At 40.2% G+C, this 17767-nt stretch overlaps 1 protein-coding gene across 5 annotated transcripts in view; it reads right to left on the bottom strand.

Annotated features, from left to right (window-relative positions):
• The window catches only part of macrod2 (mono-ADP ribosylhydrolase 2), a 425756-nt gene that overhangs the window by 228493 nt on the left and 179496 nt on the right, over positions 1–17767 (bottom strand). For all 5 annotated transcript variants that reach the window (XM_080036751.1, XM_080036749.1, XM_080036750.1 and 2 more), the window contains exon 5: positions 15813–15929. In XM_080036751.1, the coding sequence (XP_079892877.1) occupies positions 15813–15929 (117 nt within the window). The remainder of the gene's footprint in view (positions 1–15812; positions 15930–17767) is intronic.

A 17767-nucleotide genomic window follows, 5' to 3' on the forward strand; every position in this document is an offset into this window, starting at 1 on the left:
TGGGCGCTTCTTGGGATTTTTTTGCGCCAGTGTTGGAGGGTGACACACGAGTTTGTGAACGCTGCCACAATTAGAAATACAGAGTTATATGGAGCTGATAGGCTTAATCAACTTTGTGTCAACTCGTTTGGCAATGGCTTGAATGTAACCGATATTCATTTATATGAAAAAGTTGCACACTCTAGCTTTAATGTTGTAACGCAGCAGATGGGCCATGTAGAGTTTTCTGTTGCAATACCCTTTTCTTAAAAAAAAAAAAATAATGACAGTGACGGTGAGTGGGTGTTGGTTAGACGGTGGGGGGGTTACTTGGCTTTGGATTGCTTCTGCAGGAATTTGAAAAAAGGAGCGACCTCCCTGAGACGCGAGGGTCAGACAGGGCTAATTAGTCTGCAGCGGCCCCTCAAATTTCTGCCCTGGGATATTAATGAAGTGATCCATAGGAAAGCAGCTGCTCACCACATAAACCCCTCACTACCGCCACCACCATTACCACTCCCACCTCAACCACTCTCCGCAACCTCCACTCCCCATAGCCCCCCTGCCGCTCTGCGACTTTAACCCAGGAAGGGCAGCGCTATGCCAGGAAAGAAAAGCCCAGCACAACCCCCTATGATAGCCATGACAGCTTCCCCCGATCGATGGCCCCGGAGCACCAGGGCAGATGAGCAGAGGGGTGGGGCGCCCAGCTGTGTGTGTGTGTGTGTGTGTGTCACCATGCCAGGAGAGGGTGACAACAGGCTGGCTGTGTGTCCTACATCAACAGAAAAAAATATGTTTTTTTTCCCCCACAATGGTTTGAGAAATGGCCATCTTGTCTCCATATTTTAGCTACGTCTGCCTTCATGTGGCGTGTCTGCTGTGCCACGCTGTCATGAGTAACCGCTGAGGTAAAGCTTATTAAGAGTCCTCACTGGCGGATCTACTCAGACGCTTCCGTCACGGACAGGATGTTTTCCCCTGTCATTTCTTCCATGTGCACGAAATACAGTCCGTGGAGTAAATGCCACACGGACTGAAATATGTCTTTTTATATACCTATCGAAAATACCAGCAGGAGATATTCTAAATATCACAGAGACATTTTCAGACACAGGGAGGGATAAATAAATATGCCTCCCCTGATGCAATTCCTACAACATGCTGCCTCAGATTTAAACAGGACAAACCTTTTTTAAAACAGAGACGAAACGGACAGAGAGCCGGAATTAGAAGAATTTATACCGATCAGCTCTTGCCCACATCAAAACGTCCATAGATCAGAGAGGACAAATCAAAAGACAAAACTCTCACATCCCTAACACCAATTCCAAAAGAGGAAAAAAAGGCTGTGGTGGGTTGAAAGGGGATAAAAAAAAATAAAAATTAATTATTTTAATTTTTTGCTGTAAGTCCAATGGATAGAAAATAAATAAACACATACAAATAATTATATTAGCTTAGATGAACACAAATGAAAGAAAACCACACACACTAGCTTCATTTCCTAATTTAGAATATTGACCAAAGTTATTTTTTTTTCCAGCTGTCAATATGGTCCACATGCCCAATGCCACCAGCACAACGACCTTGACCTTTTTTAGCAACATTAAAGCAAAGAAACAATGATAAAATGTATATCTGTCCGACCCATCTCTGTGTCATGGTACTGTACTGTTGCAGCCTGGGGCAGCTCACTTATCAAACTAAAGTGTTCCTTGGACAGTGCACTACACTGAACACTTTTGCACCAGTTTGAGCTTCTCAGGGAGCACTTCCTCCCGGAGCTGTGTGACGTCGAAGGTTTAAGCAAGCTAGCGTAACAAACAGCAAAACAACTGATGAGATCAAAATTAATTCACACATTATCCATTTCAAATTAAGTGTTCAATTCATTAGCATCATTATCATATACTTGGTGTTAAATTACTATTTTTAAAAAAATCTCACAACAATTGTTGCATCATTAACAACGGCAGGAGCCTTTTAATATAAGCTGAAATACATTAATTTGCATTACTCATTTCTATTATCAATTATGGCTGTAGACGTCAGTGCAATAGTAAATTAATGTATTCACTTAAACAAATGTCCTTGAATGAGGTGAGGGAGGGTTAATATTCCCAGTGTGGAGTTTTCCCCTGAAGGCAAAAGCGTCATTTAGCTCTTGCAGACCGATGTCTTCAAAGATGCATTTTAGCCGAGTGAAATCTCCGTCTTGTTAGGGCGCTGACAGCCTATTCTGTGCACATCTAGTTTGACTGCAGGGACAGAGCTGAAGGCCAGTAGGCCAGTGTGAATGAGAACACCTCTGCAATTGAAGGTGAGTTGTTGCGAGAGGTCACTGAATGAATACTGAATGGAGTCAGATGGGTCCACTGGCCAATAACTGAATCAATGGATGACCGTGATGATGGAAATTAAAAATAAATATAGAAATAAAGCTCAAGCAACTCAACTGGGAAAAAGACAAACAATATATAACAATCTTATGATTTTAAGCTATTAAATAATGTGTTTAAAGTAAAGCAATGCAGATAGTGTTGGTTCTCATTAGCGCTAATGCCATAAACAGGAAGTTTCCCTACCAAAATGTCTTGTCAGAGGAGAGTGGTGGATACGCCTGCCACTGTGAACAATATGATGTTCTTTTGATCATCGGCTGAGTAAACTGGGTAAACAATAGCCATAGGCATCTGGTAGTGATATATTTTTACAGATGTCATGTACCACCTCCATTACCGCAGGGTGTCAAAATAAGTGACCCCTTCTTTCATCTTCACACCACTTAATGAACAGTCACACACCCGCCTGAACATTTTCCCTCTTGATTGACTTTTACCTTTTCTAAGCCTCTGTACAGTATAACGATGGAAGCTGTGGTTTGAGCGCTGCAGTCAAATCCCTTATGAGAGCGTTAACCATTGGCCGGCTCTGATTTCCAAGTAAACAGTGGCTGTGTCGCGGTTCATGAGTAATTGAACATTATCGATTCTAAGGTCTGGGGGTGACAATAATGAGGTCACATATCAGGTGACAGAAAACACAAGCTGTGAGGATGGCTTACTTCTCGATGACACAAACACACAAATTAAAAACACATTTCACCTATACGCTTCATGATAGCATCGCTATCCACTGTCTTTGGCAGCACTTGCTTTTGCTCTCCTTATCTTCCTTGCTGTCAATACAGACAACCCTGTGCTCGACCGGGGGCACGAGGCAGTATTGACATTCAGCTCAAACCCACAGCTCTGAGTGGAGTCCAGGGTGTAGCGCATGAATTATGCATGCCTTGACGCCAGGGTGCTGAGCAACACCAGTGCCATCATAATTGAAACAATTGAAAAGACAATACCAGATGGGTCAATAATTAGACAGCAGGAGGAGGGGGTGGGGGGGATTTGATCCGGACGCTCCCCTGCTTGCCCTGCCAACCCAACCAACCCTGCACACGGAGGGGACCTTTATCGACATGCCCCGGTCCCCTACGGTGTACAGCCAAGTGCTGCATAACATGCTCAATTTTGTGTGTGCGCGCGCGTGCATGCATGGGCGTGTGTGTGTGTGTGTGTGCGTGCGTGCGTGTGTGCATGTGTGTGTGCATTGTGCAATAACAATAATTTGGAAAGGATCATTTCCTGGAGAGATAGGTGTTCAAGCAAAGTAATAGTGGCTTGTTTGTAATACATTATCTAACGGTTTGGACAGGTAAATGTTCCCAGGAGTGCTGGATAAGTTAACTTTGTGGATCAGTAACCAGTGCCAGAAACAGTATTGTTTGTCAAAGACTTGTCACCTTGGTACAGCGCTCTGACAATATTCATTGCATTGCTGTGTCTCGGTGTGTGGAAAACAGAAGCAGGTGACCGATCCTTTCTCTCCAGCGCTGCACTTTCATAAATCCATACTGAGGGCTCCCAGCAGATCCATTACACTCACTGGTCTCCTGGCCAGAGCAACGACTCAAGGTGATCACCATAAAACTGCTTGCCACAGAGCCATTTCTCACCTTGCAATGCCTTTAAAAACAACCTGGGAAACAGAGGCAGCATAATGGCTACAGCACCCAGCGCCCCAGGCTGACGTGTCATAAAACTTATCAGCAAACATGTCCGGTTTAACTGCGGTCAATAGTCAATTTAAAGTAATTGTGAAATAAATCTTCGATATGAGCAAATACATGAAACATTTTTTTACCGTCCATGTTTAATTGATGTGGACATACACTTTGATTTTACTCCATTTTCTCATGATTGTTGTTAAATGTGTTTTCGAACAACACATATATAATGTATTTTACTTGATATGGCTGGATATCAAATGTAATTTATTTGAAATTCTTAACTATAAAGTTAAATATTAGACATTTACACTATACAGTCATACAGTTAAACCTGCTCATCATGGCCAATTAGTTTATACATGCCGTTTTGTTGTGTTGTGCAGTGCTTAGTTATCATAGAGGGAGATAACTTAAATAGTATTGAAATTAAATGTTCATATATTTTATAAAACTTAATTGAAAAAACTGTTTTTTTTACTGTCTAGAACGTTTGCCAGGACTGAAATAACATAGTAAGAAGGATTTAGTGCATGTGGGTTGCTTTGAATTGAGTAAATTCCCGTTTATTCCCGTTTATTCCTAAAATTCCTGTTAATTCCCATAAATTCCTGTTAAATAAAAACAAACAAACGCGATTGAAATAAAAACAAACAAACGCGAATAAAGGTTTAGAAATTCAAACAGCCTGGGGCCATCAAATCCACATACAGGTATACAAACTTGAATTTCCATGGAACATATTGATTGAAACAGCACTTAGACCAAAGCTACAGGCAAGTGTGGGAAAGCCCACAGCAGCATAACATTATTAAAAAGAACGTTTTATTTGCCTTTGTAAGGAGTCTCATTTCCGTTTTTCTCATAAGCTGTGCCCCTAAAAGCACACATAGACTCCTGTGTATTGGTCCCGTTCCCCCATTAGGGTTTATAGAGGGCCATATGCACTTTTATGGGAAGGTTAATGATTTTTAAGGACCGCAGTGCAGGTCTAAATCCACAGCATTAAAACCCCAGAATGGCAACCTGGGATATACACACAGGTCAAATGACTATATTTGAGAATGAAGTAGCATATACTTTACTAACTGGCTATTTCTATCTCCAACCACTCATACATTCAGCAGAGGGATGTTGGGATATGAAGTGAAAGGAGGAAGAAAAAAAAAGAAAGACAAAACCTGTCAACGTTTACAATCTTAAAAGCCTAATGAGCAGAAGTAACCATAGCAATTTAGTGAAAAGAACATCAAAGCAACTCTTTAGGCAGGCTGTATTCATGCATAATTAGCTGTGAAAATGGCACTACAGGAGTCTATTACTCCCTGTTCTTAATTAGTTTTATCGGTAGTCTTGGATGAGAGGTAAACAAAGCCATCAGATTAAAACTTTGCTTTCCTTCCCGAGACAGCACCACCATCAACAGCGGAGACATGCCCATAAACTGTGCACTATTGTCTCTGTTGAGAATGCGTGGCAGTGGGTTTTACTGGTCTTAGTCACCGCATCATTAAGCCTGAAGCCCAGTTAAATACCACAATTCTGTTGTTGCTGCGAGACGGTCAATCTCTAAAATAGAGCATATAATTACAGTTGAATAAATAAATACAGCAAGATATTAAGAGGTAATCAGTGTACATTTAACAAAAAACACATAAAAAAACAGCCCCTGAACTAACAAGGCAAACAAATCCTTGGTCAGGCGCTGTGTTGCCTCACGCTGTATCCATCTACTGAATACAATGTGCAATCACATTGGTTTGAATGATGACTTTGATGTAATGTGACATAATGTATCCTTACTCAGCAGACATCTGTGAAACACCTCAATACTGATCGATAAAAGGTCAAATTACTCAAAACTCATATGAGGCTATAAATGGGGAAATAAAATTTCAAATCAGACTGACATATATATTTAAGGTCACAGTGCAGAGGCTATTTTCTTCTGTCCTATTTGACATAACAAGCACCGTATGAAATAAACTTACTCTGAGTTTACTCTAACTTGTGAATTTGGACAGATTTGGGAATCTTAGTTGTTTAGATAGCACTTAATATCCAATGTTTGAACAATTTGAATAAAAAATAAAGGGATATTTATTATAAAAATATATTGAAAGCACACGTCTTTCAGCTATGTGTGCTGCCTACATGAAATGATACCTTACTTTGAGTATGAACATGTTTATCTATTAAACCTTTTGAGGTCACAAATGCAGGTAAACAAAAACTTCCATGTGACTTGTTTGACAATTTTCAGCCTCATCTCTATGTAGTGGTAAAACATTGACATGCCTATATAAGGAATTGCACTGGTCAACAGATTGTGTGATCCCCAACCGTGGTTTAACTAGAATGTGTCCAGTTACTGCTGTCATAAAAAATATACAATTCAACATTTAATCAAAACATTCAAAATGTTATAGACGTTGGCAGCCGCCGCAACAGATAAGTGTGTGTGTGTGTGTGTGTGTGTGTGTGTGTGTGTGTGTGTGTGTGTGTGTGTGTGTGTGTGTGTGTGTGTGTGTGTGTGTGTGTGTGTGTGTGTGTGTGTGTGTGTGTGTGTGGGTGTGGGTGTGGGTGTGTGTGTGTGTGTGTGTGTGTGTGTATATGTGCTACCACTGGGTGATGAGCCACTTTATAATGGAAAGCCTTTATTAGGGCCAGGCTTACTCACGGACAGATGGGAAGGCAGGACTGCATTAGAGCATGCTGCCACATTCCACTTTAAACCTGACCTTCCAGTGGTCCCACTTCATCTGCCACCCACAAGCCCCCTTTCTGATGCATCACTGTCGTTTGGGGGGGGCTCAGACATGCCAATCTCAGCCAAACAACCAAAAACCCGCTACTCGGGCTGTAGCTACTCCTGCACCCCATTACTCTAACGGCCTCTCACCTCCTATATTCGCCCATTTTTTTTTTGGGTGAGACCACCACGCTTTCTTTCTGCTAGTGTTTACCCGATCAGTCAAGATGCCAGCCCCCCCTCCTTCTAGTTTCCTGGTGATGAATGACCGTTGGCCGTCTCACTGACAACTAGGCAGCTGATGCCACATAATTACAGTATCACCGTTTAGGCAAAATTACCAAATTACCTCAGTCCTCAAGAGGCCTGGAAGACTGACAGGCCAGCCAACAAAGGAAACACTAATATCTAAAGGGAAAAAAGCGGAACATAGAGTACTACTTGGGCCTTTGCAGACAAGCATTGAAATTAGCTTTGTGCTCTTCTTGGAGAGGGCCACCATTACTACGAATGAGGTTGCAACAGAGTGAGATGATTAGCATGGAAAAGCAGAGGCACCTTTTCTCTCATAAATAATGCTAAAAAAAACATCTAGCCTCTCCTTGATAGCCAATCTTACTTTACATACTAACTGTATTCAATCATTAGTTCATGTGGAATTTTAGACATTATAAATCACAAGCACGGTACAATTTGTATCCTAACAGCAAGGTCTAACCATTATCTTTAATGCATCAGAGTGCTGTTCATTTTCTTTACAAAGTTTATTTGAGAAATGTTGCCCAACTTGTCTTGATTTGATTCTTGGTTTGATATGTTTTTTCCAATTTTGATTCAAACAAATGGGGTTATTCTTTTAAACCAATGCTATTGCTGCTACAACAATAACCAGTGCAACTTTTATATTCAACTGTTACACCTTAATAGCTTACAGACAGACCCAGACAAAAACACTCAGACAATCAAAAGTGTCAGAGAAAGTCTAAGGAAGGTCTGGTAAACGTGTGTGAGTGTGCACAACGGGATGAAGTGACATTTATGATGTGAGTGCTAACAATGAGCAGTAGAGAAGATGTTGACCTAGCACTGTGTTTGGTTGGTACTGTGATGGCTGTGTGAGGGTCACGTTAAGCTCCACTAATTTATCTACTACAAAGGATTGCTTTCAAAGTAGCCTTGAATCTAAAATGAGCAAACAAACAAACAAAAAAACACCTTGAAACAGTCACCCTGCATCCATTTGAGCCATTATGTAGAGAGGAAAAATCGCCGTCCGTTCAGCCGCCTGCCATGTCATTTAATTTGTGAAAAGCAAGGCAAACAATATTAACAATGCTCGGCCATTTTTTATTTTCATTTAATTTCAGTTTTGAATTAATACAGCCCTTTGTGTGGCATTAACAAATTCAATGAACTCCTGGGATTATTATGGGACATTTTAAAACCCAGTAGTTAAAAGGGAAAATAAAATTATAAAAATGTGGTTATCAATCTAAAAAATAAGCTGTCTAGATCCTAAAATTGTGGTGAGAGAAGTATGAGAATAAACATTCACAGGCAGAATTTCAAATGACCTCCATCTATTTGAATGACTCTTCGATGACATATCTATTGCTAATGCTTTAGATATAGAGCAAAATATAGTTCAAATGCATTGACACAGGGAAGCCAAAGTAAGCTAAACAATGAAACATCTTGGTCAATGCAAGTTATACCGAAATGAACAAATCATTTGCTGTCCGACGGCCTTTCTGAAAGTGTCAACCCCGCAGTATATGATGGGGCAGAGACTCCTTTGAATAAACAGGCTTGGCTGAATGATAACGTTTCTAGGGGGTTATTTAATCAGAATGGGCTACATGTCACTTACTAATAATGGGCACTTGGCTGTGATTTATCTGTGTTTGCTGAGTGACGAGAGACAGAACAGACGGCGTGGTCACCCACAGTAAATAGGGCATGGGGAAAGATTCCTCACGCTATCAGGGAGAAACATTTATCTCGGGCTGATTATTATTATTATTAGCACAGGTGCAGTTATAGTAAACACCAGAGACTCCCATTTTGTACTGAAAGTGAGCAGCAGATAAATAAGGAGGTGGTGAACTGAACGGCGGTGCGTCTCCCAAAGGTGTTTTGTCTAACTATGGTACCGTATGATCCAGGGAAGAAAAAAATACTGTTTTTCTCAAAATCTAAAGCTGAAACAAACAAGCTGCTACCGAAAAAGTTTGTGGAAACAACAGTTTCCCAAAATCCTCTGGGAAACACTGACTTTCTTAATATGTTTTTTGCCAATAATTGTATGTATCTGTGTGGAAAAGTCAGTGTAACTGACTGGATAGGTAGGAGTGGGGGGGGGGGGGGCTTTGAGAGTCTTGGTCCAGGGGCCTATTATCTCATAATCCGTCGAAGAACCAACTGGATTCCACAATCTTTTTAATTTTCGCATTATTTATAAAAAAAAATAAAAAAAATAAAAAACGGGGGGCCACACACTAGGACTTCACACTAGGGCCCCCAGATCGTTAAGGCCGCCCCTGTGATAATGACAGAACTGGACTCCTACAGTAAGACGACAGGCCAGTCATTTTCAACAATGAACATTGTGTGCACTGCCTCACACACAAACTATCAGTTCAACCAAGTCCACAAACAAAAATATAACAATTTACAATAGCGTTTTTCTCTTACTATGCATGTTGCTTAGTGGGACTTACTTTTAGCATGGAGTGAGCTGAAGTGGCGCTGAAGATTTGAAGCCTTGAAATGCGCTAATGACGCCTGGCATATAAGGCAGAATGGCTTGGTATAACATTCAACAAAAAATATAAACTCTCCCACTCTGTTTCGGAGCGAACTTGACACAAATTGTTTACTCACGGAAAACCTCCCTCCAAGCTGAGCGGGCAGTTTTAGGTTGCGTCCACACCAAACGTTTGCGAACGTTATGTTGCGTCCTCAATTAAACATTTGTGAACAGGCATACACATTAACAAAATAAAGAATTAAATAATAAACATGTAAAACGAACGTAAGAGCCGCATGAAACGTTTGCGAACATGCACACACATAGGCCCATCACAAAATTTGATATGGACTGAAGAGCCGCACGAAGCAAGGCAAAGAGCCGTGTGCGGCTCGCGAGCCGCAGGTTGGCCACCCCTGTAGGATGTCTCAAGAATCATATACTGGGAAATGCTAAACAGCCCGCAGCTCCATTCAATTATGTAAATAAACCAGAAAAATCTAATGGCATGGAACCCCATTCTTGAATACTTCACTTGCTATGAGTGGACGTGCATAACCTCAATTGATTACATTGATATCCTTCATGTGAGCTTAGTAAGACCTGCAAATGTTGCAATCAGTGGCGAATGTAAACTACCTGAATAAAATTAAAGCTACAGTGTATAACTATGCCACTCACTGTCTCCTAAAATGCACATAATGTTCACTTAGTATACTGTATATGTAGTGGCTCCAAAGGAGATAAGTATACAATCTACAAATTTGTTTGTGAAGATTGCAAGCAAAAGAATGAACAACAAGGCATTGCCTTGTGGTGTTCTACTGAAGCTTGAGTGCACATCCTGGCTGATCTTGCTCAAAACAGTTAGCTTCTAGTTTAAGATAAGAGCGTAATCAAAAGGTCCAGCAGTGTCTGGATGCTGCACGGATAAGGTTGTGTCTCTTCACTATCAGAGTGGGCTTGATGGAGGCAATACTCCAAAGGCTGGAATCTATAACCTTACAACAGATAAAGTCGGCATAAAAAAGCAGTTCCATATGAATCAAAAAGCAGTTCCATATGAATCCCAATAAGCGCTATCCTCTGGAGGGAACAGTTAGCAAAATAGCACACAAAGTATATCTCTGCAAAAATGAGATTAGACTCCCTTTAGAGATAAGGATGCATATAGTATTAATACAGTAGATGCTGTGAAAATTGTTCCATAAGTGTATGATGGAAGCTCAACATTTTTATTTTTTACGTATAATTGGTAAAATATAAAAAAATAAAAGAGGCCACTGCTTCAACAGCAACATGATAAAACAAAATGTTGGCCTTTCTTTTTTTGTATCCATAATTCATTCATTATTTAAAGCATATATTAAGAGCTCCGAGAATAATGGGTAGAGGGAGAGAGAAGCAAAACAATAAACAGTACAGACGGTTTTTGAACTGTCAATCTGGAGTAACCCTAGGGGAGAAAACAAAATATTGCAGATGAAACTGGAGAGAGTGAAAACACCCAATATCTAAGGGTTCCTTTGGGACATTAACTTTCTCCGAGCAGACCTCTAGTTTGAACTCAAAATACTTTCTCGGTCTACTGTGACAGCCGGGGCTGAAATGTACAAGTGCAGATTAACCCACGAGGTCTTTGCTAAACGTTATTAGTGTGAAACTGTGGACCGGCATAATAAATTATAGGATTCAGACAACTTTATTCAGAGTTCAGTGACTGCAGATCATCCTCAGACGTGTGACACATATTTATTACAATGACACCTTGTCACAAAGAGTAAAAAGGAGGCTTTACTATATGCAGTAATCAAGGTCTCTATTGTTAGTATATTTTATTTACAGGAGAAGACAAAGTTATAAGAGTCACAAGTTCATTCCAAGTCATTTTCTGGCTTCACTTTGTTGCATCTTTGATTTAAGATGCAGTCAATCTTCATAAATTATGAGGTATTTAATGACATGTTAGATTTAGTGTGTTAAAATATCCGATAAATACCAAAGTCTCAAGTATATTATACATCAAGTGAATGTTGACATTCAGGAGGAAGATGAGATGTGGAAAACAGATCCAAACGGTTTCTTATCATTAAACATCTTTTTTTTTGCTTGCTCCCAGAAAACAGAAATTGGAGATATTAGGGGAGTTCTCACTCATTAGGTAAGGGTTAGGGTTAGGGTTAACTACATCATTGTTAATATTTCAACAGTTAAAGTTGTAAGAATGACTGCCCACCCTTTTATGGAAAAATGCTCTTCAATACTTGTGTCTGACTGCAAACACGGTAGCCATCCTGAATGCCGAAATGATAACAATCTACAATGGTCATACAGTATTATATATCCCTTTTCTGACAGCTGAAGTGGACCAAATGTATCTTTGACTTAATCATTGTTGCAGAATGTATAGCCTTGTTCACTTTGCTTTCTGCGTTCTACTCCCTGTGTATTTCGGCGGCTAAACATTTTAGGCATAGTGCATACTTAAACTTAAATGCTAATAACAGATAAAGTCATGGAAAATGTCGCAAACACATCCTCCTGTAGTATAGTTGTAAATGCGTGGCTTAGCGTGTCACACTTGACATCACATTTTCATTTGATCATTAATCTATGAAGGGATGAGTAACTTGTCTAACATGAGGGCAAATAGACAATTTCCTTGTCATATTGATGTAACAGACTTCGGTTTAAAGAAAAAAAAGTATTTCCGCTATGGTAGGGTAATTACTGTCATTGATTAATAATCCTGGCCGGCCCCATAATAATCAGTCCCACATGTGCTTGGACCTCTTAAAGGAAAGGCTCATTTGCCACTGGGATTCACAGCCTAAACTGCTTAGTGGGATGTAATGGAGAGCAATTTTCTTGTCTTGAGAAGAAAAAAAAGGAGGTTGAGATGGGGTTGGTTAGCCCAGTCATTTTCCATTGCCTCGGCACCATCACATCTCCAAACAAGGACAACTCTGATTTCAAATCAACTGCTCTTCCCTCTCTGCCGGCAGTTAGTCGTTTTCCGGCACACAATGAAGCATTTTATTGCTTCACCAGTTTATTTTGAGTAATTTGTCTGATCTGCAGTCTCGTATGTTTCATTTTAAATTTGACGATCGTAATCCCTTGTTGAACAAAATACAATACAGCGAGGGCGATGTCTTCAAATAACACTTAAAACCCCCAAACTGCTTTGAGATCAAGAGAAATACTCTCGTAGTAGTATGATGGATGGTTTATTTTCATGCATTGTTGGCAAAGGCATGCCATGATTACTGGGGGTTGGAGTATGAAGCCAAGCCTAAAAATTAATTAAATGCAAAGTGATTTACAGTTTGTTCTGCATTATCCAGGGTTACAATGTACTTATTTCCAATTGTATAGCCGCGGAATGGATTTCAGAGAGGGGGCCCCATAGATGTGTGCACTCCTCTGAGAGATGTATGTGTTTATAGACAAATTGTGAAAGAAAGCAGCCTAATGTTCCAGCAGAATCGCGGAAGAGAATGCCCAAGTTGGACATACTGGGATTTGCTAAGATGTCAATGGTTAATGGTCCATCTGTCTGTATTCTTCCCACTCTTGGAAGAGTAGACGTGCCACCATATGCAACAATAACGCATGCAAATACATTCACGCATACAATGTTGTAGATACGTTTAAGACATACTGTATATATTGTATTTTGTAGAAATAATTTAATCTAAAAGTATTATGACGTTAAAGTTATATTAATAATACTCATAACCCAAATTAATCCAAGTGTGTGTGTGTGTGTGTGAGTTCACTTGTGTTTGCAAACATTTCTTGGACAACACCGATTTGGTCCCAATGAGTTAAATGTCTCACCGATTGAATGTGTCGCGTAGTATCTCTTAACAAGTCTTTGCATTTAACGTCTGACAACCAACAGAAATCATTCTGTAAAAGAGCCAAACGCTTTATTTCCCAAAACACCCACCATGACGATAATAATATTTCAGTTGTCCAACTCTTTTGACAGTCAAGACAATGAGATGTGAAAACTCACTACAGAAACATATCTCAATGTAGCTGCCTTTCTCTCAATAACACTTCCCCCTTTCTGTATATGAGCAGAAAGGGGGAAGTGTCAAACACTGCTTTCGAGTATTTTCAGTGGCCACCTCTGCCATTTATGCAGATGATTTATCTACTCTGAATAATGACGTGTGGCCTTTTTGCAGACGTTAATCATTTGATAATACAAATATTACAATTAATTATATGTCAATTTTAATCATTTCATCCATTTGACTTTAACCACAGTGGGCCATTAACATAACATTAACGTTCAATTAATCTAATATACCCTGCCATTTCACTGGGGGCTTTTACCCTCATTGCTACGCCTACATGTATGTATCATTTCAGAAATTAGGTGAATTAAAAATGTGAAAGTTGTGTGTTGTGTCTTGTTGTATCTTTTTACTTTGTACAATGGTGAGGGGGCGGAGAGTCTATTATTTGATATTTCAGAAACCGAATAGAGTGCTATTTGTAGTCATGGCAGCTTCATAATGTGTGTGTAGGTGGAACAAATAAGTCAGAGACGGAAATTAATGGGAAAAGTAACAAAAAAAAACTGTGGATAGAATTTGGGGGAGAGAGAGAGAGAGAGAGAGAGAGAGAGAGAGAGACTTCTTGTCGAAGCTGAGCACTCACAAATAAAAGTCTAGCGGCTGTCAGTTAACCAAGAGTGGACGAGAGAGACAAAGCCGGTGACAGTGAGCGGGGTTGGACGATAAGAAGATGATACCAGCTAGAAGTAAAGATGGCTCTAATATAAAATCACATCACATCCCAAAAATAACTGTCCGTCTGTTGTAAAGAACTGCACAATCTATTGCGAGTCGTCAGGACAGAGGAGCTATTCTGCCCAGAGATAATTGCAATAACAACAGCACCCAGTGGCAGTGTGATTGCTCCCAGGTGACATAGCGGGGGTTATTAAATTGTCACGGTGCACCCCTGTTTGGGGCCGCGCGCACACACTTGAACTAGCTGTCCACGAGACTGAATCACAGTTTATCTGCTCCATTTGTTTGACATCTTTTTATGACACACAGCATATTAACACAACCTAATTTCATCAGGACCTCAATGTCTCTCTCTCTCTCTCTCTCTCTCTCTCTCTCTCTTGGCTGTCTCATGGAAATCCTTCAGGGTTAGGTTAGGACTGCTGGGACGTTTGTCTCGACCGAATTACACCAAGTGACATTTTTCTTCCATCCTATCGTGTTTTCAATTTGAAGTTTGCAGAGGGAAGGGAAACTTTAGACACACTTTTAAAAGTGACACATGTATTACTGATAATTTTTTTAAAAGCTCATAAATTACTTTTTTTTAGAAGTTGTCCTATTCTGATAGGTGGCAACAAACACACACACTTTCTTCGACTTGAAAAGAAAACATTGCATCAGTGATAGAAACAAAACAGAACAATGCAGTCCTTTTTCTGACTTTTTCTCTTACGAAGTGACAGTAATAGTTATGTGATCCGTTAACAGAATAAATCAGGGATGAAAAATCAATCAAATTAAGCAACTAATAGCTCCCGTAATGTCTTTGTTTGTGTGCAGATGACACTCCCATCCAGCCAATCAACAAGCCCCATTCAAATTAATTATCCTCCGAATAACAACTCCCCATTTATTACAAATTAGTTTTCAAAACAAATAAATTATGATGAAATGTTTACAGTATTTTTATTTTTGGACATTAAAAGCCTCCCGCTCTGCATAGCTGCACAGTCCTTTTGTGCACATATGCAGGTGTGTATAGATGTGTACGCCTGTGTGTTTGTAAAGATGTAGAGATTCATTAGCAATATGGGGTTCAGGATCATCAAAAGTTCTTCGAAACTTTGATTTCAAATCAAAATGTGATGTATGTGCAAACATGAGTCACACTATAAAATTCAACGACTATGCAGAAACACAGGTTTTTCTTTTTTTCCAGTACCATAGATTTCTATTTGCATCAATACAATTCTGTGCAGTCCACCAGCTTGTTCAAGAGCATTCGGTTTGAATAATTTAAGATATTTAAAAAAACAAACAATATAGGTCAATCCTGGATTGCACAATGTGTCACTGCTCTTTTTAGCACTACATCTTAATGTCCATTAACTGTCAGGTGATTCAGCTCTCAATGGCAGCAGTTTTGATTAAATAATATGCAGCAAGACCCCAGTGCACGCATTATAGAATAAACAAACAAACAAGCAAAAAAAAAAAAGAGTTATTGGTACTCACGTTTTGCAGGGAGATCGTAGCCACAGGTGATCTTAGCTTTGCCGGTTTCACAGCCATTTAGTGAGTGACACTCATCATACAGACAGGACCCTGCTGCTTTATGTATGCAGCCATCAACTGAAAAACAAACACACAGACAAGAGGTAAGGCCTTTGTGAGGACAAACATATGGAAGCATGCACATGACATGTCTTAAAACAGCTGGACTAATTAGTAGATATAACGCTTTATTATGTCAAAACAATCACACAAAAAAAAAGGTTTACAGGAACACGTTGGAGAAGAACAAACCAAATATTTTCTCCCCCCCCTTAGCTCTGTATCTCTCCTCTCTGTAGGGAAATCTGGCCTGCCAGAGTGCGCTGCGCCTGTTGCTGGTAAATATTGACGAGTTTAGGAATGAAATTAGCTGGGCTGGGATCTAATAACGCCTCCGCACACGGTGAAAATGAGCCTGTTCTTCCCGTAATCCCTCTCCACTGTCGACAGCAATATACAGCCGGATCATTAACTGTATTTTCTGCCCTGTGGTGGGAATCTTATATATCTGTCCTGTGCTCTGTGGTGAGCCTGTTAAGATGTGAATCTGTTGATGTGGATGTGTGTGTGTGTGTGTGTGTGTGTGTGTGTGTGTGTGTGTGTGTGTGTGTGTGTGTGTGTGTGTGTGTGTGTGTGTGTGTGTGTGTGTGTCTGTCCTGGTTCTAATATGGACACCCCGGGCCCCCCCGCCCCCCTAAGGTTTTAATTTTACCGGGTTTAGGGGCCGCGATCACTTGATTGATGGCATGTCTTACACAAGAAGGCAGAGAGATAGAAATCCACATTATCCGTCTCTGAAAGCCTGACATCCCTCCAAGAGCATGTTATCAATCACACCCTGAAACATCATAAAATCCTCCTCAACTTGTCCTGTAAAAATCCTCACAAGCCATTAGGAGGATAACAGAGCCATGAGGAGGTGGAGCAGGAGCGCTTGGACAAACAGACAAGTCTAGTCTTTGGTGTGTCTTTGTGTATGCGAAACCAATGGAGAGAACAAGTATTTCAGACTAGCTATGTCCATCAAAGCATTAATGATAGTGAGTTAATATTGCCTACACAGGATAACAACTATGTATATTCTAACCTGATGAAGAAAAAACTAACTGAGGAACGGATCAGAAGATGAAGAGAACAACTAGTGTGTGTTCCTGAGAAGACAAAATGTAACTAATCACAATTTTCATCTGTAACACAATACTTATTCAAATAGGCTACAGTGCTAGGGTGGGGGGGGGACTGTGAAAAAAGGCAGAAGATAACTTATAGACTATCTTCAAAAATGTACTTTGCTTCACATTGTCAACACAGACAAAAGGTCTTTTGATGAGGGATGGTCCTTTTTTTTCTCTGAGCTCCTTTCAATTTCTCAGGGATGAGTCAACGACAACAGCTGGGCGGAAGATGTTCCAGCTCTATCAATCATCTTTAATGGACTGAGGGACAGGCAGTTGACAGAGACGAATCCTGATGGCTTTTTCGCAAAAAAAAGTAACATGAGTCTGACAGTGATGTGGATATGAGGAGGTATCGCTCTGGTGACAATGAAAGCTACTTAACACAACACAGAGAGCTGGTGTACTGCTGGCTGGCTGAAGGCTTTTGGCATTTTTTTTAACAATATCCACTGTGCAAACAAGATTGTCTATGATCATCAGCAACTCTCATTTGCATCATAATTGCTTCTCGACATCTCGCAAACATGAAGTGCTAAATGCATAGGCCGAAATGAAAGCTCTGTGAGCATGTTTCACATTTAGGTTACGCATAAAGCCCCTCGTCCAATAAAACTAAACATTGGCTTTTTTTTTTAATTGGGTTTTTGCTACAGTCTAAATGGATAGGATTTAAGCACCTGGATTTGTTTACCTGACATTGCATCTATGTAACAGCAGTGACTGGGGCCGTTCAATATT

Source organism: Ammodytes marinus (assembly GCF_949987685.1).
Source record: "Ammodytes marinus genome assembly, chromosome: 11".
Taxonomy (NCBI): Eukaryota; Metazoa; Chordata; class Actinopteri; order Uranoscopiformes; family Ammodytidae; genus Ammodytes; species Ammodytes marinus.